The 25,992-nt window shown below is 42.9% G+C and overlaps 2 protein-coding genes across 3 annotated transcripts; both read right to left on the bottom strand.

The window, feature by feature from the left end:
* Positions 1 to 11,775: 11,775 nt before the first annotated feature.
* Positions 11,776 to 16,792, bottom strand: LOC112227043 (hyaluronan synthase 1-like). Its single transcript, XM_042309358.1, has 5 exons — positions 16,655 to 16,792; positions 15,532 to 16,238; positions 15,020 to 15,245; positions 14,703 to 14,835; positions 11,776 to 14,586 (listed from the first exon to the last, which is right to left on the bottom strand). Exons 2-5 carry the CDS (start codon positions 16,222 to 16,224, stop codon positions 13,911 to 13,913), a joined length of 1,728 nt encoding a protein of 575 aa, XP_042165292.1. The 5' UTR covers positions 16,225 to 16,238; positions 16,655 to 16,792; the 3' UTR covers positions 11,776 to 13,910.
* A 3,140-nt stretch (positions 16,793 to 19,932) lies between these two features.
* Positions 19,933 to 25,302, bottom strand: LOC112226990 (trypsin-3-like). 2 transcript variants are annotated; one of them, XM_024391753.2, is made up of 4 exons: positions 24,034 to 24,533; positions 21,629 to 22,867; positions 21,196 to 21,332; positions 19,933 to 20,161 (listed from the first exon to the last, which is right to left on the bottom strand). In XM_024391753.2, the coding sequence occupies exons 2-4, from the start codon at positions 21,942 to 21,944 to the stop codon at positions 20,012 to 20,014; spliced, it is 603 nt and encodes a 200-aa protein (XP_024247521.1). In that variant the 5' UTR covers positions 21,945 to 22,867; positions 24,034 to 24,533; the 3' UTR covers positions 19,933 to 20,011. The 2 variants fall into 2 exon arrangements, with proteins under 2 accessions (XP_024247521.1, XP_042165411.1); XM_042309477.1 differs by lacking the exons at positions 19,933 to 20,161; positions 24,034 to 24,533 and adding an exon at positions 25,065 to 25,302 and having other exon boundaries at positions 20,930 to 21,332.
* Between the last annotated feature and the right edge of the window lie 690 nt (positions 25,303 to 25,992).

Raw genomic sequence — 25,992 nt, 5'->3', positions numbered from 1 at the left:
AGAATTGAGGTCAGGGCTTTGTGATGGCCACTCCAATACCTTTCCTTTTTTGTCCTTAATCCATTTTGCCACAACTTTGGAAGTATGCTTGGGGTCATTGTCCATTTGGAAGACCCATTTGCGACCAAGCTTTAACTTCCTGACTGATGTCTTGAGATGTTGCTTCAATATATCCACATAATTTTCCTGCCTCATGATGCCATCAATTTTGTGAAGTGCACCAGTCCCTCCTGCAGCAAAGCACCCCCACAACATGATGCTGCCATCCCTGTGCTTCAAGGTTGGGATGGTGTTCTTCGGCTTACATGCCTCCCCTTGCATTTTACTTCAGTCATAAACTGTAGATTCATTCAATCAAACGCATTCAATCCAATAATTGAAAAAAAGTACCTCCATTTTCATTGAGTTGACATGAATTGACTTTGACCACAATCCTGTACACCACATGATCGCAGCATTTCATCATTGAGCATTAACCTTAACTTAGAGTCACCAATATCGCAAAGATGAATACATGTCACAAATACTGTCATTTTACCAGAGAAAAAAGTAGTTTTATGTAATCACACCAGGTAAACCTGGAACTTGGCTTTGTTTGAAGTCTCCATTGATGTTCCCAGTACTCTACAGATGATGATTCCCAGTACATCCTAACAGATGATGATGGACTGGACCCTCAAATGTTATTTAACTTTTATAAGGGAGTCAAGCTGAGACCAAGGTCTCTTTTACAGATAAGCCTGATGAAGGAACCAAGGTCTCTTTATTTGATGGACGATTTGGCTGCCTTTGTGTGTCCGTCATCGTTTGGAAAGGATTATGCTTTGTAAATGACATGCATTACATGCCAACTTATGTCTTGGTATCTTGGAGCCTGACCCTTTTCATCTCAACAACGAAGGCCTTTCCTTCAACTTGACTGGCACAAAGCCTGGTCGTAATACAATTATATCATCAGGGTGACATCTTTTGAGACCTCATGATCAGGTTGTTGGAAAATAAGGTTTTTAAATGTCTTTTTAGCGACCAGAAAAACACTTCTTTACCTGCTTCTCTGACCTGATACCAATCAAAATATGACATATTTCCCAGACGTCTCGATGTCGGCGTGATAAAATATGACATATTTCACAGACGTCTCGATGTCGGCGTGATAAAATATGACATATTTCCCAGACGTCTCGATGTCGGCGTGATAAAATATGTACAGTATTTTGGGTGTAATAACGTCTGACGTCTTTTCAACCAGAAAAACAATTTACAACCAGAAGGTTACGTCATGCCAATTGTTCCCAGTCCAGAAGCATCTCAGCCCATAGAAAGAATCAGTGTAGTTGGAACCAAGACAAATGTTTTTGCGATGATTCCAGTAACGGATTGTGACCTCACCAAGTGAGTGTGCAGTTTGATACCTTACCCAATCAACCCTAAGGAACTCCCAGACAGTCCATAGGCTCCCCAGCCTGAGGAAACTCCCTTAGCTAGAGGCGTTGAAGTACAGCATGACAAAAATAACCTCTGAGAAATGGTGTAATCTTACAGGATATTCCACCCCCCCCCTCCTTTTCCAACTCTAAGAGGCAAACCTGGAGGTTTTATCGTAACTCTCACTGGGTGGGAAAAGTAGCGTTGTTTCCATAGCAGTTGTTGCATTTTGGTGGTAGTTAGGGGTAGTTAAAACTAGTGGAAGTCCATTTCAGTTGCATTACAATGTGTGTTCTCTGTCCGCATTTTTCCTTTGTCCTTCTTGCTGTCTTCGTCTTTCATGCCTCACAACACGATTCACATAAGACCTCATCATCTACTGGTTTCTCTGCATCTCGTACGATTATGACGTCGTTGTGGTACTAATGACAGTAATGAGAATCACGATCATATGATTACATTTACATAGCACTTCTCACAAGGCCTCAAAGCACTTCACTGTGCGTTGTCATCCCGTCCACAGTGAGTTGAGAACATCAGCTCCATTGGTATCAAAGTGGGTGACTGTTGATATGGAATGACTTTGAAACCTTGATGGGGAGGTGGAGATGGGAAGGAGATAGATCCGACCCTCAAACTTGCAATACACACACACACACACACACACACACACCACATCTTTCAGTTTAGTCACATTACTGTGGGAGCAGCATGTCTCTCGTTGGGCTGCCAGCTGAGAGCACTACTCCCAGACGCAGGGCAGGAGGCCTAGACAGGGTGGGGGAGGAAGGGATCATTTGAACCAGCTGCCAGGGGTAGTGATCTCCTGCTTCGTCACACAGAGACCTCCTCAGACCCTGTGTGACCAACTAACAGCCTGGGAACCCTGGCCTGGGTCCCAACATAAACCCAGACCCTCGTATCAGCATCCTCCATCCACATCTCTGCGTCTGGGCTTTCAGAGACAGTCAGGGCATTTGGGGATAGTCACGTCATAGATGTCACCTTATCAGATAGTATATATATCACATAGTCCCCCTCCTAAGCCAAGAAGTTAGTGAAGCCAGAAGTCTATAACATGATATCAACCCACATCTAGTGAGTGTGATGAGTAATGGTGATGACATAAACTGCAACCCTTCAGACCACATACTCACCACAAGAATGTTTTGACTCATTTTAATCACCACCCTTGTTGTACTGGCAGTATTGACCGGCACTGGCTATCACCAGTTAGATTGGTTAGATTGATACTTAATACAGGGAAGCTGCCCAAAGTCATCATTTATGCATATCATTTTTTTTTATTTTATATATATATATATTTTATATATATATATATATATATATATATATATATATATATATATATATATATTTACCCCTTTTTTCTCCCCAACTTCGTGATATCCAGTTGGTAGTCTTGTTTCGTCGCTGAAACTCCTGTATGGACTCGGGAGAGGCTAAGGTTGAAAGCATCCTCCGAAACACAACCCAACCCAACCAAGCCGCACTGCTTCTTGACACAATGCACATCCAAGCCAGCCTCACCAATGTGCTGGAGGAAACACCGTACACCTGGCAACCTGGTCAGCGTGCACTCCACCTGGCCCGCTAGTGCGGCAAGGATATCCCTGCCGGCCAAACGCTCCTTAACCCGGACGACACTGGGCCAATTGTGCGCCACCCCATGAGCCTCCCAGTTACACAGAGCCTGGGCTCAAACCCAGAATCTCTGGTGGCACTGCGCCACCCGGGAGGCCCTATTTATGCACATAATTAATGTCATGTTAGTGCTCCCACATCTTGCACCAGAATGTGTTGAGGTGAGTAGGGGTTCCATCACCAATTATAAGGGATGTTTTCCATATATTCAAATATATGTACCTGCATGGGGTCCACGCAGGTACAAAATAAATGAAGAAGAAGAAGAAAATGTAGGAGTATTGCCAGATTAAACACATTTTGGACAAGGGATCTGTGCAATGGAGGGTGCAATACAATACCCTGTAATATCATACAATTGATGTTCTTAATTGATGTTCTTGCTTTTATGAATTATGTTTATTTTGTTACTGTGTGCTGAATTATATTGTTTTATACACATACGTGCATGTTTTATTCTTCTGTTTTAATTGTAATGTATACAGGGCTCTCCTGGAAAATATATGTTTTATCTCAAAGTGACTCCCTGTTTAAATAAAGCTTTTTTAAAAATGTAAGAAAAATAAATACAATTAATTGGGAGATGTGATATGGAGGGATATTGATACGCCACAGTATCAATTATTTTAAAAACTACAGAATTCCCCAAAATGTTTTTTTTTTTTTAAACATAAATGCACTGTAATCAAAGCTTTAAAGGTCCAATGCTGCTAATTGTTATATCTCAATACCATTTCTGGGTGAAAACATGCAAGAAATTAGCTTTAAATTGCAAGAAATTAGCTTTAAAACTGAAAAAAAAAATCTCTGCCCCAAGGCAACATATTTTGAATTGTAGGAAATTTGCTTTATAACTACAAAATGTTCTCTCTGATGCCGACAGGGTAGCCTTTAAAATGTTTTTTCCCATGGCCCGAGAGTTGATTAGTTAAGCCATGCCACTGCAGAAGCCACTGCAGAAGTCGTAGTAAAATTGCAATAACCTTTCATTCAATAGTATAAAAGTACAGTACAAAAATAACAGGTATCAGAATAAAAACGTCAATAACAACAATAACGTCAACGACGTCAATAATGTGTGTGTGTGTGTTCATTTGAGTATGATTTGTCCTAATAAATAAACAAAAAGGTACCAGGCTTAAATACATCTGATTGGGTTTTAAGACCTGTTGTTGTGGACTATAGATACTGTAACTACTCCAGAAGATAACTGTCAGAACTTACTGTGACAGAGACTCACTCAGGTGCAGCCCTGCATCATGTAACACTGACTGACTGACTGACTGACTAGTAGGAATTGTGTTATGATATTATGAGGGGGTAAAAATGCATGGACGCAAAAATGACTTGGGTACCCCTGCCTTAGAATATAAACTCAGCAAGAAAAGAAATGTCCTCTCACTGTCAACTGTGTTTATTTTCAGAAAACTTAACATGTGTAAATATTTGTATGAACATAACAAGATTCAACAACTGAGACATAAACTGAACAAGTTCCACAGACATGTGACTAACAGAAATTGAAAAATGTGTCCCTGAACAAAGGGGGAGTCAAAATCAAAAGTAACAGTCAGTATCTGGTGTGGCCACCAGCTGCATTATGTACTGCAGTGCATCTCCTCCTCATGGACTGCACCAGATTTGCCAGTTCTTGCTGTAAGAAGTTACCCCACTCTTCCACCCAGTCACCTGCAAGTTCCTGGACATTTCTGAGGGGAATGGCCCTAGCCCTCACCCTCCGATCCAACAGGTCCCAGACGTGCAACAGGTCCCAGACGTGATTGAGATCCGGGCTCTTCGCTGGCCATGGCAGAACACTGACATTCCTGTCTTGCAGGAAATCATCATGAGGGTCATGGCAGGATGAGCAGGAAGGGTACCACATGACGGAGGAGGATGTCTTCCCTGTAACGCACAGAGCTGAGATTGCCTGCAATGACAACAAGCTCAGTCCGATGATGCTGTGATACACCACCCCAGACCATGACCATCCACCTCCAAATCGATCCCGCTCCAGAGTACAGGCCTCTGTGTAACGCTCATTCCTTCGACGATGAACGCAAATCTGACCATCACCCCTGGTGAGACAAAACTGAGACTCGTCAGAGAAGAGCTCTTTTTGCCAGTCCTGTCTGGTCCAGCGACGGTGGGTTTGTGCCCATAGGCGACGTTGTTGCCGTTGATGTCTGCTGAGGCCCTGCCTTACTACAACAGGCCTGCAAGCCCTCAGTCCAGCCTCTCTCAGCCTATTGCGGACAGTCTGAGCACTGATGAAGGGATTGTGCGTTCCTGGTGTAACTCGGGCAGTTGATGTTGCCATCCTGTACCTCTCCCTCTTGTTAAACAGAAAACCCAAATATATGGCAGAAGATCCACAAGGTCTGCCATGAGAGGTGACTGTATAGTTCCCTTAAGGAAAAGCACCTTTAGTAAATCCGTTTTCTCTGTGAGAGCTTCCCATGTCTGAAATACACTGCCATCAGACACACATAACTGCACCACATATCACACTTTCACAAAATGCTTGAAGACATGGCTAAAGGTCAATCAGATTTGTGAACATGGTCCCTAGCTGTGTGTTGCCGCTTTCCATGTTGTCTGTTGTCTGTAGCTTGTGAGGTGTGGACACACTTTGTTGCTTTTATGAATTTTTGTCTTGCTGCTTTTTGTTCTATGTTGCTATGTCTGTATGCTACGTCTTGCTTGTCCTATGTTGCTCTGTCTGTATGCTATGTCTTGCTTGTCCTAGGTTGCTATTGTCTATATTGTAATTGTTTTTAATAACCTGCCCATGGACTGCGGTTGAAAATTAGCCGGCTGGCTAAAACCGGCACTTTTACTGAAACGTTACAAATTAAATAAATAAAATAAACTCCCGCAGGTGTGATGTTTGGATGTACCGATCCTGTGCAGGTGTTGTTACACGTGGTCTGCCACTGCGGGGACGATCGGCTGTCCATCCTGTCTATCTGTAGCGCTGTCTTAGGCGTCTCACAGTACGGACATTGCAATTTATTTCCCTGGCCACATCTGCAGTCCTCATGCCTCCTTGCAGCATGACTAAGGCACGTTCACGCAGATGAGCAGGGACCCTGGGCATCTTTCTTTTGGTGTTTTTCAGAGTCAGTAGAAAGGCCTCTTTAGTGTCCTACGTTTTCATAACTGTGACCTTAATTGCCTACCGTCTGTAAGCTGTTAGTGTCTTAACGACCGTTCCACGGGTGCATGTTCATTAATTGTTTATGGTTCATTGAACAAGCATGGGAAACAGTGTTTAAACCCTTTAAGATGAAGATCTGTGAAGTTATTTGGATGTTTACAAATTATCTTTGAAAGATAGGGTCCTGAAAAAGGGACGTTTCTTTTTTGCTGAGTTTGTTATTAAAGGAATGCATTTATTCATTTACACACTTTTTAGCTACACAAAGAGCAATCTTAGTAAATGTTACATGACAGATTTGGACCAGTGTTTTAACCAGTTGATAAGGCTGTTGTCGTGTTCATTTAACCAGTTGATAATGCTATTGCGGTGTTCATTTAACCAGTTGATAATGCTGTTGCCATGTTCATTTAACCAGTTGATAATGCTGTTGCAGTGTTCATTTAGCCAGTTGATAATGCTGTTTTAGTGTTTTATTTGACCAGTTGATTTATTTTTTAATTTTTTTTTAATTGGACCTTTATTTAATAACCAGGCAAGTCAGTTAAGAACAAATTCTTATTTTCAATGACGGCCTAGGAACAGTGGGTTAACTGCCTGTTCAGGGGCAGAACGGCAGATTTGTACCTTGTCAGCTCGGGGATTTGACCAGTAGGCTACCCTGCCGTCCCAGTTCATAATGACGAGTTGATAATGCTGTTGTAGTGTTCATTTAACCAGCTGATAATGCTATTGCAGTGTTCATTTAACCGGTTGATAATGCTATTGCAGTGTTCATTTAACCGGTTGATAATGCTGTTGTAGTGTTCATTTAACCAGTTGATAAGGCTGTTGTAATGTTCATTTGACCAGTTGATAATGCTGTTGCAGTGTTCATTTAACCGGTTGATAATGCTGTTGTAGTGTTCATTTAACCAGTTGATAAGGCTGTTGTAATGTTCATTTGACCAGTTGATAATGCTGTTGTAGTGTTCATTTAACCAGTTGATAATGCTGCTGTAGTGTTCATTTGACCAGTTGATAATGCTGTTGTCGTGTTCATTTAACCAGTTGATAAGGCTATTGTCGTGTTCATTTAACCAGTTGATAATGTTGTGGTAGTGTTCAGTTAACCAGTCGATAATGCTGTTGTCGTGTTCATTTAACCAGTTGATAATGCTGTTGTCGTGTTCAGTTAACCAGTTGATAATGCTGTTGTAGTGTTCATTTAACCAGTTGATAATGCTGTTGTAGTGTTCATTTAACCAGTGTATAATGTTGTTGTAGTGTTCATTTAACCAGTTGATAATGCTGTTGTCATGTTCAGTTAACCAGTCGATAATGCTGTTGTCGTGTTCAGTTAACCAGTTGATAATGCTGTTGTCGTGTTCATTTAACCAGTTGATAAGGCTGTTGTCGTGTTCATTTAACCAGTTGATAATGCTGTTGTCGTGTTCATTTAACTGGTTGATAATGCTGTTGTCGTTTTCATTTGACCAGTTGATAATGCTGTTGTTGTGTTCATTTAACCAGTTGATAATGCTGTTGTCGTGTTCATTTAATCAGTTGATAATGCTGTTGTAGTGTTCATTTAACCAGTTGATAATGCTGTTGTAATGTTCATTTAACCAGTTGATAATGCTTTTGTAGTGTTCATTTAACCAGTTGATAATGCTGTTGTAATGTTCATTTAACCAGTTGATAATACTGTTGTCGTTTTCATTTAACCAGTTGATAATGCTGTTGTCGTGTTCATTTAACCAGTTGATAATGCTATTGCAGTGTTCATTTAGCCAGTTGATACTGCTGTTGTCGTGTTCATTTAACCAGTTGATAATGCTATTGCAGTGTTCACTTAACCAGTTTATACTGCTGTTGTCGTGTTCATTTAACCAGTTGATAATATTGTTGTCGTTTTCATTTAACCAGTTGATAATGCTGTTGTAGTGTTCATTTAACCAGTTGATAATGCTATTGCAGTGTTCATTTAACCAGTTGATAATGCTGTTGTCGTGTTCATTTAACCAGTTGATAATGCTATTGCAGTGTTCATTTAGCCAGTTGATACTGCTGTTGTCGTGTTCATTTAACCAGTTGATAAGGCTGTTGTCGTGTTCATTTAACCAGTTGATAATGCTGTTGTCGTGTTCATTTAACCAGTTGATAATGCTGTTTTAGTGTTCATTTGACCAGTTGATACTGCTGTTGTCGTGTTCACTTAACCAGTTGATACTGCTGTTGTCGTGTTCATTTAACCAGTTGATAATGCTGTTGTCGTGTTCACTTAACCAGTTGATACTGCTGTTGTCGTGTTCATTTAACCAGTTGATAATGCTGTTGTCGTGTTCACTTAACCAGTTGATAAGGCTGTTGTCGTGTTCACTTAACCAGTTGATACTGCTGTTGTCGTCTTCACTTAACCAGTTGATACTGCTGTTGTCGTGTTCATTTAACCAGTTGATACTGTTGTTGTCGTGTTCACTTAACCAGTTGATACTGCTGTTGTCGTGTTCATTTAACCAGTTGATACTGCTGTTGTCGTGTTCACTTAACCAGTTGATACTGCTGTTGTAGTGTTCATTTAACCAGTTGATAATGCTGTTGTCGTGTTCATTTAACCAGTTGATACTGCTGTTGTCGTGTTCATTTAACCAGTTGATAATGCTGTTGTCGTGTTCATTTAACCAGTTGATACTGCTGTTGTCGTGTTCATTTAACCAGTTGATACTGCTGTTGTCGTGTTCACTTAACCAGTTGATACTGCTGTTGTCGTGTTCATTTAAACAGTTGATACTGCTGTTGTCGTGTTCATTTAACCAGTTGATACTGCTGTTGTCGTGTTCATTTAACCAGTTGATAATGCTGTGGCGTGTTCATTCAACCAGTTGATAATGCTGTTGTCGTGTTCACTTAACCAGTTGATAATGCTATTGCAGTGTTCATTTAACCAGTTGATACTGCTGTTGTAGTGTTCATTTAACCAGTTGATAATGCTGTTGTCGTGTTCATTTAACCAGTTGATACTGCTGTTGTCGTGTTCATTTAACCAGTTGATAATGCTGTTGTCGTGTTCACTTAACCAGTTGATAATGCTATTGCAGTGTTCATTTAACCAGTTGATACTGCTGTTGTCGTGTTCATTTAACCAGTTGATAATGCTGTTGTCGTGTTCATTTAACCAGTTGATAATGCTGTTGTCGTGTTCATTTAACCAGTTGATAATGCTGTTGTCGTGTTCATTTAACCAGTTGATAATGCTGTTGTCGTGTTCATTTAACCAGTTGATAATACTCTTGTAGTGTTCATTTAACTGGTTGATAATGCTGTTGTCGTTTTCATTTGACCAGTTGATAATGCTGTTGTCGTGTTCATGTAACAGGTTGATAATACTGTTATAGTGTTCATTTGACCAGTTGATAATGTGAAGTAGTGTTCATTTAACCAGTTGATAATGCTGTTGTCGTGTTCAGTTAACCAGTTGATAATGCTGTTGTAGTGTTCATTTAACCAGTTGATAATGCTGTTGTAGTGTTCATTTAACCAGTTGATAATATTGTTGTAATGTTCATTTAACCAGTTGATAATGCTGCTGTCGTGTTCATTTAACCAGTTGATAATGCTGCTGTCGTGTTCATTTGACCAGTTGATAATGCTGTTGTCGTGTTCATTTAACCAGTTGATACTGCTGTTGTCGTGTTCATTTAACCAGTTGATAATGCTGTTGTCGTGTTCATTTAACCAGTTGATAATATTGTTGTAATGTTCATTTAACCAGTTGATAATGCTGCTGTCGTGTTCATTTGACCAGTTGATAATGCTGCTGTCGTGTTCATTTGACCAGTTGATAATGCTGTTGTCGTGTTCATTTAACCAGTTGATACTGCTGTTGTCGTGTTCACTTAACCAGTTGATACTGCTGTTGTCGTGTTCATTTAACCAGTTGATACTGCTGTTGTCGTGTTCACTTAACCAGTTGATAAGGCTGTTGTCGTGTTCATTTAACCAGTTGATAATGCTATTGCAGTGTTCATTTAACCAGTCGATACTGCTGTTGTCGTGTTCATTTAACCAGTTGATAATGCTATTGCAGTGTTCATTTAACCAGTTGATACTGCTGTTGTCGTGTTCATTTAACCAGTTGATAATGCTGTTGTCGTGTTCATTTAACCAGTTGATAATGCTATTGCAGTGTTCATTTAACCAGTTGATACTGCTGTTGTCGTGTTCATTTAACCAGTTGATAAGGCTGTTGTCGTGTTCACTTAACCAGTTGATACTGCTGTTGTCGTGTTCACTTAACCAGTTGATACTGCTGTTGTCGTGTTCATTTAACCAGTTGATACTGCTGTTGTCGTGTTCACTTAACCAGTTGATACTGCTGTTGTCGTGTTCATTTAACCAGTTGATACTGCTGTTGTCGTGTTCATTTAACCAGTTGATACTGCTGTTGTCGTGTTCACTTAACCAGTTGATACTGCTGTTGTCGTGTTCATTTAACCAGTTGATACTGCTGTTGTCGTGTTCACTTAACCAGTTGATACTGCTGTTGTCGTGTTCATTTAACCAGTTGATACTGCTGTTGTCGTGTTCACTTAACCAGTTGATACTGCTGTTGTCGTGTTCATTTAACCAGTTGATACTGCTGTTGTCGTGTTCATTTAACCAGTTGATACTGCTGTTGTCGTGTTCACTTAACCAGTTGATACTGCTGTTGTCGTGTTCACTTAACCAGTTGATACTGCTGTTGTCGTGTTCATTTAACCAGTTGATACTGCTGTTGTCGTGTTCATTTAACCAGTTGATACTGCTGTTGTCGTGTTCATTTAACCAGTTGATAATGCTGTTGTCGTGTTCATTCAACCAGTTGATAATGCTGTTGTCGTGTTCACTTAACCAGTTGATAATGCTATTGCAGTGTTCATTTAACCAGTTGATACTGCTGTTGTAGTGTTCATTTAACCAGTTGATAATGCTGTTGTCGTGTTCACTTAACCAGTTGATAATGCTGTTGTCGTGTTCATTTAACCAGTTGATACTGCTGTTGTCGTGTTCATTTAACCAGTTGATAATGCTGTTGTCGTGTTCACTTAACCAGTTGATAATGCTATTGCAGTGTTCATTTAACCAGTTGATAAGGCTGTTGTCGTGTTCATTTAACCAGTTGATAATGCTGTTGTCGTGTTCATTTAACCAGTTGATAATGCTGTTGTCGTGTTCATTTAACCAGTTGATAATGCTGTTGTCGTGTTCATTTAACCAGTTGATAATACTCTTGTAGTGTTCATTTAACTGGTTGATAATGCTGTTGTCGTTTTCATTTGACCAGTTGATAATGCTGTTGTCGTGTTCATGTAACAGGTTGATAATACTGTTATAGTGTTCATTTGACCAGTTGATAATGTGAAGTAGTGTTCATTTAACCAGTTGATAATACTGTTATAGTGCTCATTTCGGTCCGTTGCACATCTATAAATGAAAGACCTCTAATCAGTCAAGAACAATCATCATTGTCAGAGCAATATATCTGTTTATTAACATTTTGATAACATCACAAGGTATTCGCTTATAGAATTGCTTGTGATCTTTAAAGTTAGCTCTGACAAGTTCGTTCAGCTTATTATAATTGGGAAGGGGATACCTAGTCAGTTGAACAGCTGAAAGGATTCAACTGAAATGTGTCTTCCACATTTAACCCAAACCCTCTAAATCAGAGAGGTGCGGGGGACTGCCTATAATTGACGTCCACGTCACCAGTTGTTGGGGGTTAACTGCCTTGCTCATGGACAGATCGGCAGATGTTTCAACCTTGCCGGTTCAGTGATTTGAACCAGTGACCTTTCGGTTACTGGCCCAACACTCTTAACCGCTAGGCTACCTGCTGCCCCCAGCATGATGCTTCACACAGCTAATATGTTCTCTGCAAGACAGGCTCTTTAACGCTTTGTTAGTGTTACATAGCAGCGTTTCAAAACAAATGGGTGTCACTTACACAATTAGTATATACAGTAATGAACTGTTTTCAGCCTCTTTTAGAACTTCCACCCACCCAGACCTGTCATAAAAGTGTTTGTATGGAACAAACACAGCAACAAACACTCTCCTCCCTCTACCAGTCAAATGAAACCAATGCAAAGCAACTGGCCCTCTAACTGCCCTGAGAGGTCAGAAATGTTGACTCTACATCAGTAATTATACCTCTTGATGAGCAACGATGACCCTCCTGATGATAGATGTCTCTAACAGAACCTCTCATTTCTCAGATTATCATGTGTTGCACAATGGAAATGTCACGTCTTTCCTACAGTCAACAGAACCATTAGTGGATAGTACATCATGCAGACGTTCCATTGTAAACTAGGGGCCAGTATTAGGGGCCACAGTAAAGGATGGTAGATTATGGGTTATAGAAATGTTTGGAATTACTTTTACCTATCAACTGTCAGGGAAATCAGGGGTATAGTTAGCATTAATAGTGGAGTCAGATGAAGCAACCACCAAGACACTGATTTCAACATCCTAGATTGATAGGATCATTGAGAGATTGGTGTGGTAACCAAAACAATCCCTCCTCAACAAATCAACAGTAGGCTACTGTACTTCATTTTCCTCACAAAATACTTCATTTTTCTTTTCTCATTTTTATCAAATTCCCAAAACATACATACATTCATTCACATTTGCAAAATAATATGATAAAGGAAATCATCACATACAATGAAAAATGTGCATAAACAATCTATACCGATGTGCTCAGTCAGTTCAGTTCAAACCGAGCCAGGTGCATCTCTCATGTCTATACTCAACATGACAGCAGAACCATTGTCCGTCTATCTCACAGGGCTTCACAACGCATCCCTGGGAGTGGACATCACATGTATGATTGTCTTACTGCGGAGTCTGTCACTATTATTTACACTGAAATAAATAGCTTCATCAACCACAAGACATTTTGCTAGTTTGCTTCCAAGGTAATGTTTTTTAAAAAAGCTGTGATTAAAATCCAGACCAATTTCCAGTGCATTATTGAGAGAAGTATAATTAAAAACAAAGAAAAGCTACTATGTCGGATATAGTATTTTTGTTGTGTAAGGCACACATCAAGTCATATACAGCGTGATCTAATAACAGTTCAATCATGTTGTGCTCAAGAGAGATTACAAATCCTTATATTAAATAAATGTAACACTTTGTTCGTTAGGCAGTCAGTAGAAATTAGCAACAGCAAATCAAGGGCCATCTAGAACAGATTATTAGTCTTATCATCAACTGCTGAGAGGACTCCTGAGAGGTATACTATATTGCTTCCATATACAGTTTCTGTTATAAAGTATGTGTAAAGACACCTGAATGTCAAATATTCACTCTCTTAACAACTAACAACTCCTTTCTCCATCTTCAGTAGCACAGCAAACTGTAGTTATCAACAATATATTCTCATCTTTGACACTATTCTGGATAAAGCTTCCCAGAGTCTAGGTAATTGTTCTCATATACTATACAGTACATTATATACATTTACATATTCTCTGGTTCAGTTGATTTAGCAGCTGTATAAAGTTTATATGTTCACAAACAGCTACTGTACTGCAAGATGAAATAAATAAATGAAAAATCTTTGATGTACAAAATACTAAATAAATACTAAATATCCAGTTTTTTCCCCTTGTATAGAAAACTATCCCTATACGCTTACGTCATAACTTTGGGAGCGTTTCCTACACAGCCTGCGGAACCACACCCAGTAGAGGAAGATCATGAGGAACCAGTAGCAGACGTACGCCACACAGCCGTAGATCAGAAACCTGGTCTCTAGGACCTTAGCCGGCGTGAACCAGCCCTTCTGGCTCTCCTTGTAGATGGTGTAGCAGGACCCGCCCAGCAAGATGGCCGCCCACACCGACAGAGGCAGCAGGGGGATGTAGTTCCCAACCATCTTGCGGCGGCCCGACGTGCCCCAGCTGCTCTTGTTCATGGTGATGATGGCAAAGTACTTGGCGGGCAGCAGGCTGGTCATGTAGAGGGCAGAGTAGAGAGACATGAACACCATGACCAGGTCACGGCGCAGGATGCAGGCATAGGCTGCCTTGATCAGGCCGATGAGCTGGATGCAGCAGAGGACCCAGAGGATGTCCCACAGGGTGCCTGTCCAGAACAGCTGGATGATGGTGGCCGTGACGAAGAAGGGGAAGACACCAGAGATGATGGACTCGTAGGTCATCCACAGGTGGTGCTTGTGCCACCACATGGCATTGTAGAGCCACTCGCGGAAGTAAGACTTGGTCCAGCGCGTCTGCTGGTTGAGCCACCGGAGGAACTGGCCTGGCGTCTCCGTGTAACACTTGGAGCGGGCTGTGTATCTGAGAGCAGAGGATGGATGATGATGAATGAGTCTATTACCATCTTATCTCCAGTAAAGTGTTGTGATTCAGTTTATTTGTGTATGAGGATTATGTGTGAAGAAATGTATACTCACTTGGTGGCATAGCCCATGCTGAGCATGCGGTTGGTGAGATGTCTGTCATCCCCAAATGTGCAGTGAGTCCCCAGAAACTTCTGGTTGTACCAGGACTCTAAGAACTGCTGGAGGAGGTCATTCCTGTACAGACCTGAGGATGAAACGAAATCTATGTTATAGTACTGCAGTTTACATGCATTTACATTCAAATTGTATCACAGTTCTGTTACTGAATACAAATAACATAATATTATACGACTCCCAGTAACATAAACAAGAGAAGCAAGGTTATGACTCATGTTTATCGCGGTCACAGGAAAATGTCATTTCCTTACCCAGGGGGCCGCTGATGCAGGAGACACAGTTGAAGAAGGACTGGCAGGACCTCTCGATGTTGAACGCCATCCAGTAGCGCAGGCTGCTCATGAAGCTGATGTAGGATTCCTTGAGGTTGAGGATCATCACGTCTCCTCCCACCGCCCCGTACTTCTGGTTGCTCTCCAGAACCTTACACAGCTCCACCGTAGCCAGGGGGTCTAGCTTGGTGTCAGAGTCACACACCTGGAGGAGAGAGAGAGAGAAGCAGAGAGAAACAGAGAGAGAGAGAGAGAGAGAGAGAGAGAAACAGAGAGAGAGAGAGAGAGAAACAGAGAGAAACAGAGAGAAACAGAGAGAGCGAGAGAGCGCGAGAGAGAGACATTATTATTAACATGAACTATTAACAATTATTAACATTATAGGACAAGAAACAGAATGAAGATACTGTGTGCTCTGATCCAAGGTGTTTAAAAAAAATAAAAAAATACACTATTTCCCTAATGTCAAGAGATGTAAATCAACTCCTCACCTGTATGTAGTCCACCGACTGTCCCAGTGCCTTGAACGCTGTGTACATCACCTCCCTCTTTCCACCCCACTTCTGCATGATGCACACACACCTCCTGCTGTTGATCAGATCCTCCACCTCCCTCCTCTGGGGGTCCTCTCCCAGCCCATAACTAGCATCCCCGGCAGGGCCTATCACCCCGGGGATGCCCCCCTCCTGGGTCTGGGTGGGGTCCCATGTGTGGTAGTTATTCCTCCACATGTAACAGCCAGGGTCCTGGTCTGCAAACACCTCCCTAAACATCTCCAGCATGTAGATGTCGTCCTCCGAGTTCCCATCCACCACCATGACGACCCGCAGCAGCTCTGGAGGGTACTTGAGGGCCCGAATGGAGTTGAGGCACTCGCGCAGGTACTCTGGGTCCTCCTGGTAGGCTGAGATTGTGAAGCCAATGGTCTTGGTGAAGGTGCAGGCCTTGCTCCGGGCCCTCATGCGGCGGTGCTCCAAGAAGGCAAACAGGCTCTGGACCAGGACATGGAGCCCCAGCAGGAGGCCGTAGAAGCCGAAGGAGATGATGCCATATGGGGAGGTGGCCAGCTGGAAGCCCTGGACATAGGCCCACACCATCACCCCCAGCACCACCAGGGCAAAGAGGAATGTCAGGATGGCACGGACTATCAAGCCCACCTGCCTTAGCAATAGTTTCAGTTCCATTTTTCCCCCTTTACCTGTTGTCAATCAAGGAAGATGACTATTTAAGATAAATACATTGGAAGAGGAACAAATAAGGCTAAATTAAAGATAATATTTAATTTCTTGAATTAAGTGAATTGATTGATTGAATTAGGCTCCTGAAAATACAACTGAACGTTACAGGACTACATGTAATAAAGGCTGTAAAAAGGCTATACATTTATTTCAAGTATTATTACATCAACAATACCGTGTCTAAAAAATGTTTTTGATTTGAACAATTAGGATAGCTTATTACAAGATAGAAAAAAATTAAATATCAATCTTCAAAAGATCCTAAAGAAGTTACCTTGTTTCTTTGTGACGTAGACAATGTACCGCAAAACGAAACTGTATTTCTAATGGTAAAAAAAACTAAAAACATATTTGGATAAAAAATGTATAGCTTTACCTGACTTTGGTGCCAAATTACTGCACTCTTGAAATGCCCTTTCCTCTCCGTCTCCTACTCCCACTCTACTCTGCAATTAGCGAGTTGGATTACTTTATAAACTTGAGAAGCACGCTTACTCCAGATGCTGCCAGATGTGAGCGCACATATAGTGGCCCAATGCAAACCATCATAGGTATAACGCCCTTAATACTGGGCTTGTGAGTCAGCACGTGCTGCGTCAAAGTAGAAAGGAGGTCCATAGTGAGTTCGCCAAATATAAATCAACAGGGATTAGTTTTACTTCGGTAAAAGTAGTTACGTGCGTAAATGTTAAATATTTGTTTTAGGCTATCTGTTTGTTTTGTCGACAAAAAAAGATTGATCTTGATCAATTATAGGCTACTTATTTACAGTTCTGTAGTTCATTTTGGTCACATTTTAGAATACAGGCATTTAGATATTATTCACTTGACTATTGGATAGAATAGAGTAGAATAAAATATAATATCCTACTAAATTCTTCCCATAGGCAACTTGTGGCATTTGGATTCGACAATAAATACATAACAGCACAATTCACATATGACACAAACCCCTCATACAAGATCAACCAAAACTGTGGGAAATATGACTACCCTCATCTCCATCATACATTTCCATTGAGGAATATTACTGCCTTGTCCCGACCAGTCACTACCATGATCTGTCAAGAAGTTGAATGCTGCCCTCTGGTGGCACAATAATAACCCTGCATCCTCTCTCTTGTACTGAACACGTTAAGGCAATTCCAGTCACAAGGCTAACAAATGTATATCCACCACCACACATGAATGGTGCATAGAGATGGACACATCAAGCAGTGTTTAAGACCATATGACCATATCTTATCTCATGGATCAACCTGAGGGTCTTTGTTTTGGTTTAGTGACAGTGTAACATGACACACTATAATACTGCCTCAGTCATACATATTCCTTGGTAAAGAGGCTGAATATACTACAGTAAAACCCTGGGAGTATTTGACATTGCTTTGTTTGGGTCGGAACTCGTGCCCCATGGTCAATCACCACTAACTCCGCTTGGGTTGCAGACTCACAAAATATTGGTTTTATTTGTGGTTTTGCATGGGTCACAAGAAAACACCAACAGCCTCAGAGAGCAAATAACTTGGGAACCACTCCCATATTGATGACCTCGAAAGACCTAGCTGCAGTGGTGTATAAAGTACCTAATTGTCATATTTGAGTCAAAGTAAAGATACAGTACCTTAAAATAAAATAATGACTTAAGTAAAAGTGAACGTCACCCGGTAAAATACTACTTGAGTTGGTCTAAAAGTATTTGGTTTTAAATATACTTTAGTATCAAAAGTAAATAGAATTGCTAAAATATACTTAAGTAATCAAAAGTCAAAGTATGAATCATTTCAAATTCCTCATATTACAGTTTTTTCCAACTGCTTACACACAAAATCTTTTCATGTCACACGGTTTTTGAAACCTCTCACTCAAAGTGCAAAACTACACACCAAATATCAAAAACCATAAGCTATTTCTCAGCCTTTGACTCAGTTGTCAATTGCATAAAACACTTTTTTCAAAACAACGACACAAAATTCTCTACCCAAAACACAAAAATCGAACAGGAAGTGACTTGCTTTCCTTTTCCAAACACAACCAATCAAAATGCTACACAAAATGCTACACTTTTCTAAATCCCATAGAGGAATTCTTCTCAGCCTGGAGCTGGAAAGTGTATGATCGCCAACCCTATGCCCGCATGCCGCTTCTCCAGGCAATGGAGGACGCATGTAGGGACATAGAGGTTGCCTCTGTCCAAGGTTGGATACGCCATGCTAGGAGATACATCCCTCCATGTGGGGACATAGAGGTTGCCTCTGTCCAAGGTTGGATACGCCATGCTAGGAGATACTTCCCTCCATGTGGGGACATAGAGGTTGCCTCTGTCCAAGGTTGGATACGCCATGCTAGGAGATACTTCCCTCCATGTGGGGACATAGAGGTTGCCTCTGTCCAAGGTTGGATACGCCATGCTAGGAGATACTTCCCTCCATGTGGGGACATAGAGGTTGCCTCTGTCCAAGGTAGGATACACCATGCTAGGAGATACTTCCCTCCATGTTTGGCAAGAGAAAACGTATCTTGTGATGTGGACAAAGTATTGTGGCCAGACCCAGGCCGGAGAAGAGATGAAGCATAGCTTAGCACTGGTGACTGCCTCCCCCTACCAATTCCTGGACTGCCCCCCGGGACCCCACACACACAATTGTGTTCTTTACTGTATTCTAAAGAATATACTTTTGGTTTACATATGTTTATGGTTTTGTTGTATGCTACTGTATGTTTGGCCTAATAAATATTTTGTGTTTCTACATTGCATTGGTGTTTACAGTGTACTTGTTACCCCTCTCAGCAGATTACTTTCACTGTAGAACATTGTAATGAAATGTAGATATAAGCCTATGAAAGACCAAAGAGCTTTAGATTTAGAACAATAGTGTTTACATGGTATATCCAAAAATGTACTATTATGAAAGCAGTGTTTGCCATTTGATGCAAATGCTTCATTCTGACATGTGTTTATGGCATTTTGAATGCAGTGTTACATTTTGAAGGAGATGTGAGGCATTTTGCATTTTGTGTGTGCAGTTTTGGGAATTGTGTGTAGAGTTTTGAAAAAAGGAGACAGTTTTGAAAAATGTGTGTAAGCAGTTGGAAAAAACTGTAAGTACTTTACACCACTGCCTAGCTGTCCATTCTACTTTATTTACCCTGACTACATCTTTAGGGACATAGAAATGTGTTGTCGAGATCGTTGAAGGCCCACACCCATAGCCACCGGTACTGTTGTGAATGAATCCACACACCTCAGGTCAGACCCAAATAGAATGCCTCAGGCCACAGGGCGAACAGAACCCTTGGCATGGTCACTATGATGTCATGGTGAAGGGTGTGGTACTTGGGGTATTTTGGATGGTTGGTGGACTTGACAAACCTGGGTAGTCTACCATATTGTGAGAATATTCCCACACTGGAAGACGGACTAAGACCATAGTCTAAATGGAATATGTATCCTTTGCTTCTCTTTGCTAGACATGATTTGGTCATGTTTTTTGATGATCGCTTAAGATTGATCACTGTATAGCCAGCAGAGGGAGCCAAGTGTTCAGTTTTTACCCCTCTAGCTAGCGCCTTCACGATAGCTCAAATTCTGATCTGACCTTTTCAAATCCTCTCATACGAAGTCAACCCTAACAAAGACCACACGATAAACCATTCAACAAACAGACACACTTTATTTGATATTGTCAGTTCAAATGGTTAATTCCATGACATCAGGACCAGCCTTTGCTACTTAGCCAGATGTCATGGTGTTTTGGATCCATGACACGTAGTTGCAGACTTCTGTGTAGACGCCAGGCTTCTTCCTGAGAGCACAGCCATGACCCCAGGACACAACACCCTGCAGCTCCCCATCACACACCAGAGGGCCACCAGAGTGACCCTGAGAGGGGGGGGGGTGGAGAGAGAGACAGAGAGAGAGAGAGACAGAGAGAGAGAGAGACAGAGAGAGAGAGAGACAGGGAGAGAGAGAGACAGAGAGACAAAGAGAGAGAGAGACAGAGACACAGAGAGAGAGAGAGATAGAGAGAGACAGAGAGAGACAGAGACAGAGACACAGAGAGAGAGAGAGAGAGAGAGAGAGACAGAGACAGAGACACAGAGAGAGAGAGAGAGAGAGAGAGAGAGACAGAGAGAGAGAGAGAGAGAGAGAGAGAGACAGAGACAGAGACACAGAGAGAGAGAGAGAGAGATAGAGAGAGACAGAGAGAGAGAGAGACAGAGACAGAGACACAGAGAGAGAGAGAGAGAGAGAGAGAGACAGAGACAGAGACACAGAGAGAGAGAGAGAGAGAGAGAGAGAGACAGAGACAGAGACAGAGACACAGAGAGAGAGAGAGAGACAGAGACAGAGACACAGAGAGAGAGAGAGAGAGATAGAGAGAGACAGAGAGAGAGAGAGACAGAGACAGAGACACAGAGAGAGAGAGAGAGAGAGAGAGAGACAGAGACAGAGACACAGAGAGAGAGAGAGAGAGAGAGAGAGACAGAGACAGAGACAGAGACACAGAGAGAGAGAGAGAGACAGAGACAGAGACACACAGAGAGAGAGAGAGAGAGAGAGAGAGAGAGAGAGACAGAGACAGAGACACACAGAGAGAGAGAGAGAGAGAGAGAGAGAGAGAGAGAGAGAGACAAAGAAACAAAGAAACAAACAAACTAACAAACTAACAAACAAAGAAAGTGACAGACAGACAGAGGTGGGATAAGATGGGGCAGGTGATGGGAGAGATAAAGAAAGAGAGAGCGCAACAAGCCAGAGTGACAGGAACAAGATAGAGAGATTCAGTGACAGAGCAAGATGAAGAATGACAAGAAAAGATATAACCAGAGATCAGTGTGATTGCGTCATGGTAAAAATTGTGAAGACAAGATGGTGAAATATGAAGTATAGTACAGGTCTATTATGTCAGTTACCTGGCATGAGTCCTTGCCTCCCTCCATGAAGCCAGCACAGATCATGTTCTCAGTCATCTGGAAGAAACAGGCTTCCAGGCAGGTGTTATCAGTCAGGAGGGGGACCTCCACACACTGCAGTGTGTCATGGTATCTCACTGGAACAGAACATTAAAGAAAAGACACAGACATGTAACAAGGCATTACGACTTTCCATTTAAATAAATCATAAGTGGAAAACTTGAGATTTCTTAAGACTGTAAAAGTACCAATCATTCTAAAATAGCTGTTATCCTCAGCTGTTAACCGTTTATAACCAAGGCAGCATGGTACTGTACAGTACACATTGTCGAGTAGGAACCTGAAGTAAGCATTTCATTGGATGGTGTATACCATGTGTATCCCGTACATATGACTAATAAAACTTGAAACTTGAAACACACATTCCACTCACAGCCTTCGTTGCTGGCGCGAAGGCTCCCCCAGCCAGAGACCTGGCACATGGTTCTGACATTGACACAATAAGTGAGGAGGGCCACAAGGCTCACATAGCTGTTGAGGGTGGCAGGCGGGCTTAGCTTTATCAGCGTGATGTCACTATCCTGGGTACCGGAGTTGTAGTCTGGGTGGCGGATGAACCGGGCAGACATGTGCTGCTCCGTGTCCTCAGGCACCTTTATGTTGTGCTCCACCAGACGGACCTCCAAAAAAAGAAAGAGGGTCCTGCACTGGGGAACGTGTTGGATTTGCTGCATGCTTGGTTTACCCATTTCATGCAAACAGTTCTACAACAGTTATGGTCTAAAATCTGAATGGACTCAAGCGTTAAACATGATATTACAAAGAGCAAAGCATACAATTCTAGATTAAATGGGGATTTTAAGGCCTACACCAACTGAATGTTCATAAAATAAAATAAAAAAACATTATAACTATTTTTGAAATACTCTAGCTGTCAGATCTCCCCAAGGAGATGTGGGTGTAGAGTAAGGCGATGGATAAACAAGTACCAAGGAAAGTGTGTTTTATTTAACTTGCTCAAGAAAACAACAGGACTCCGGGCTACAGTAATCGCAATGAAAATCCCCACTCAAACATAGTCCAGGGAAAAAACCCCTGTAGAACATGAGCAAATAAAACGAAACCCCAAACTCAATGACAGTTCAACGAAAGAAATCCCGCACAAAACCCTAAAGGAAATGTCGAATTCAATACCCCCCCTAATTAACCAAAGTGAAACCAGGTGATACACAAAACAGACATAACCAAAAGAAAAGGAAAAGGGATCGGTGGCAGCTAGTAGACCGGCGACCACGACCGCCGAGTGCCGCCCGAACAGGGAGAGGAGCCACCTTCGGTGGAAGTCATGACTGTACCCCACTCCTGACGCGCGGCTCCCGCAGCGTGCCGACGCCGGCCTCGAGGACGACCCGGAGGGCGAGGCGCAGGGCGATCAGGATGGAGGCGGTGGAACTCACATGGCAGAGATGGGTCCAAGATGTCCTCCACCGGCACCCAGCACCTCTCCTCTGGACCGTACCCCTCCCAATCCACGAGGTACTGCAGGCCCCCCACCCGACGTCTAGAGTCCAGGACGGACCGTACAGTGTACGCCGGACCCCCATTGATGTCCACGGGGGGCGGAGGTACCTCACGCACCTCAACATCCTGTAGTGGACCAGCTACCACCGGCCTGAGGAGAGACACATGAAACGAGGGGTTAATACGATAGTAAGAGGGGAGCTGTAATCTATAACACACCTCGTTGCGAAAACGGGGCCCTCACTACGGTGGCGGTCAGCGCTCACCTTCTGTCGCCTGTTTAAGGGATTCCTGGACGGCTCTTCAGGTCTCCTTTGAGCGCTGCACCGAATCCTCCACCGCAGGAGCCTCGGTCTGACTCTGATGTCATGGGACCAGGACCACCTGATAGCCCAACATGCACTGAAACGGCAACAAGTCCGTGGAGGAGTGGCAAAGTGAATTCTGGGCCATCTCGGCCCATGAGAAGAACCTCGCCCACTCTCCAGGCCGGTTCTGGCAATACGACCACAGAAACCTGCCCACATCCTGGTTCACTCTCTCCACCTGCCCATTACTCTCGGGTGAAAACCAGAGGTCAGGCTGATTGAGACCCCCAGATGCTCCATGAACGCCTTCCAAACCCGGGAAGTGAACTGGGGACCCCGATCAGACACAATATCCTCAGGCACCCCGTAGTGCCGGAAGACGTGTGTAAACAGGGCCTCCACAGTCTGTAGGGCCGTAGGGAGACCGGGCAAAGGGAGGAGACGGCAGGACTTAGAGAACCGATCGACAACGACCAGGATCGTAGTGTTCCCCTGTGACGGAGGAAGATCGGTAAGAAAGTCTACAGACAGGTGTGACCAAGGCCGCTGTGGAACGGGGAGGGGCTGTAACTTCCCTCTAGGCAGGTGTCTAGGAGCCTTACACTGAGCACACACCGAACAGGAGGAAAGATAAACCCTCACATCCTTAGCCAAGGTGGGCCACCAGTACTTCCCCCTAAGAGCCCGCACTGTCCTCTCAATCCCCTTATGACCAGAAGAGGGTAGAGTGTAGGCCCACCTGATCAATCTATCACGAACACCAAGCGGTACATACCTCCGACCCTCTGGACACTGAAGTGGAGTAGGTTCTAACCGAGACGCCCGCTCGATGTCCGTGTCCACCTCCCACAACACAGGTGCCACCAGACAAGAGGCCGGAAGTATGGGGGTGGGTTCGATGGGTCGCTTCTCGGTATCATAGAGATGGGACAGTGCGTCGGCCTTCGCGTTACGGGAACCTGGTCTATTAGAGATAGTGAAGCGAAATCTGGTAAAAAACATTACCCACCTTGCCTGACGAGGATTCAGTCTCATCGCCGCCCAGATGTACTCCAGATTACGGTGGTCAGTCCAGATGAGAAAAGAGTGTTTCACCCCCTCAAGCCAATGTCTCCATACCTTCAGAGCTTTTACCACAGCCAGCAACTCCCGATCCCCCACATCATAGTTTCGCTCCGCCGGACTGAGCTTCCTCGAAAAGAAAGCACAGGGGCAAAGCTTCGGGGGCGTGCCCGAGCACTGTGATAGCACGGCTCCAACACCAGTCTCGGACGAGTCCACCTCCACTATGAATGGGAAACAGGGGTCCGGATGCTCCAATACGGGAGCGTCGGTAAACAATGCCTTCAGATGACTAAAAGCTCTGTCCGCCTCCGCCGACCACTGCAAACGCACCGGCCCCCCCTTCAGCAGTGAGTTAATGGGAGCAGCTACCTGCCCAAAACCCCGGATAAACCTCCGATAGTAATTGGCACACCCTAAAAACCGCTGCACCTCCTTTCCCGTGGTCGGAGTCGGCCAATTATGCACGGCAGCAATGCGGTCACACTCCATCACCACCCCAGATGTGGAAATGCGATACCCCAGGAAAGTGACGGCTTGTTTGGAGAACACACATTTCTCGGCCTTGACGTACAGGTCATGCTCCAACAGTCGCCCAAGTACCTTGCGCACCAGAGACACATGCGCGACGCGTTTGTCTCTGTCGTGACACTAGCACATAGTAACTCTGCAGTCTGCACTTAAAATTTGTAGCAGTGGGCAGCAGATAGCACCCATTCACCAGAAAGGAGAATCCCTCCACAGAAGTTGTACCCTGTGTACAGAGACACCTGGTAGGGAACAGAGTTCTTCCTGTACTCATACCCTGCTGCGATCTTGTCGTCCCCCTCAAGGGCAAATACAATTCAAAGGGAAAAAAATAGCCTGATTGAGATTAAATGACGTCTTAGGTTTTTCATCAGAATCCGGTGTTAACATCGACCAGCAATTTCTTATGTTATGTATTCTGAGCAAATAAATAACAAGTTACTCTCCTACCTGCCCCTCCAAACAGTGCCAGAAGAATGAGAAGTGTCATGTTCTTGTTTCAGTCTGTTTTGCTGACAGGATCAGTGTCTCCCCTCTCTCTCTTTTTCGTTTCACTCCTCTTATCTCACCTGTTTCAAGGACTTTCTTTATCTCAATTTGGAGCTCAACTTGTACCAATGACACTCTTGGGGAAAATAACTCCCCCCACCCCCCTCACTGGGAGTCACTAATGATAACATAGACAAGTCATGCCTGCATATAACCATATCGAGCTGTAACTACCTTACTGATGCATGAGTAATAGTTAGACTCATTTTTTAGGTTCTAACCAGAAATGCATCAGTCCTCTATACAGTCTAAACTGTATATGCTTTAATTTACAACATTATAATGAAAAGTGTGTGCTTCCCAGTTATAATGTAACTTATTGTCACATTGTACACTCTTAGAAAAAAGGTTTCCAAAGGGGTTATTCAGCTGTCGCCACAGGTAGAACCCTTTTTGGTTCCACGTTGAACCCTTTTGGGTTCCATGTAGAACACTCCGTAGAAAAGGTTCTATCGGGAACCAAAAAAGGGTTATTCAAAGAGCTCTCTCATGGGGACAGCCGAATAACCCTTTTACATTCTAGATAGCAAAAACATTCCAAGAGCGTATAGGCTACAAGTAGAATGGAAGTTGTCCTCAAATGAACAATAAATTAACTTGTCAGGCGTTGTTTGACAATTGGAATTTCCTCCTAAGATGTGTTTGTCCTGTATGTTTTCAATTATACTTTCAATAAAAATGTTTTCTAATGGGTATTCACACATATTTCCCCTTGTCCTGTTAGAACCTGTGAATTTAAGCTCAACTGATGTTGAATATGAATCTGTCATAAAATAGAAAACTGCCTGCGCTAAACATCAGGCAGTGTGTGTAGGTTAGTTCCTTAAAC

The sequence above is a fragment of the Oncorhynchus tshawytscha genome, linkage group LG03 (genome assembly GCF_018296145.1).
Source record: "Oncorhynchus tshawytscha isolate Ot180627B linkage group LG03, Otsh_v2.0, whole genome shotgun sequence".
Classification (NCBI taxonomy): Eukaryota; Metazoa; Chordata; class Actinopteri; order Salmoniformes; family Salmonidae; genus Oncorhynchus; species Oncorhynchus tshawytscha.
The sequence above is the reverse complement of the archived record's forward strand: the minus strand, read 5'-3'. Positions and strand labels throughout refer to the sequence as shown.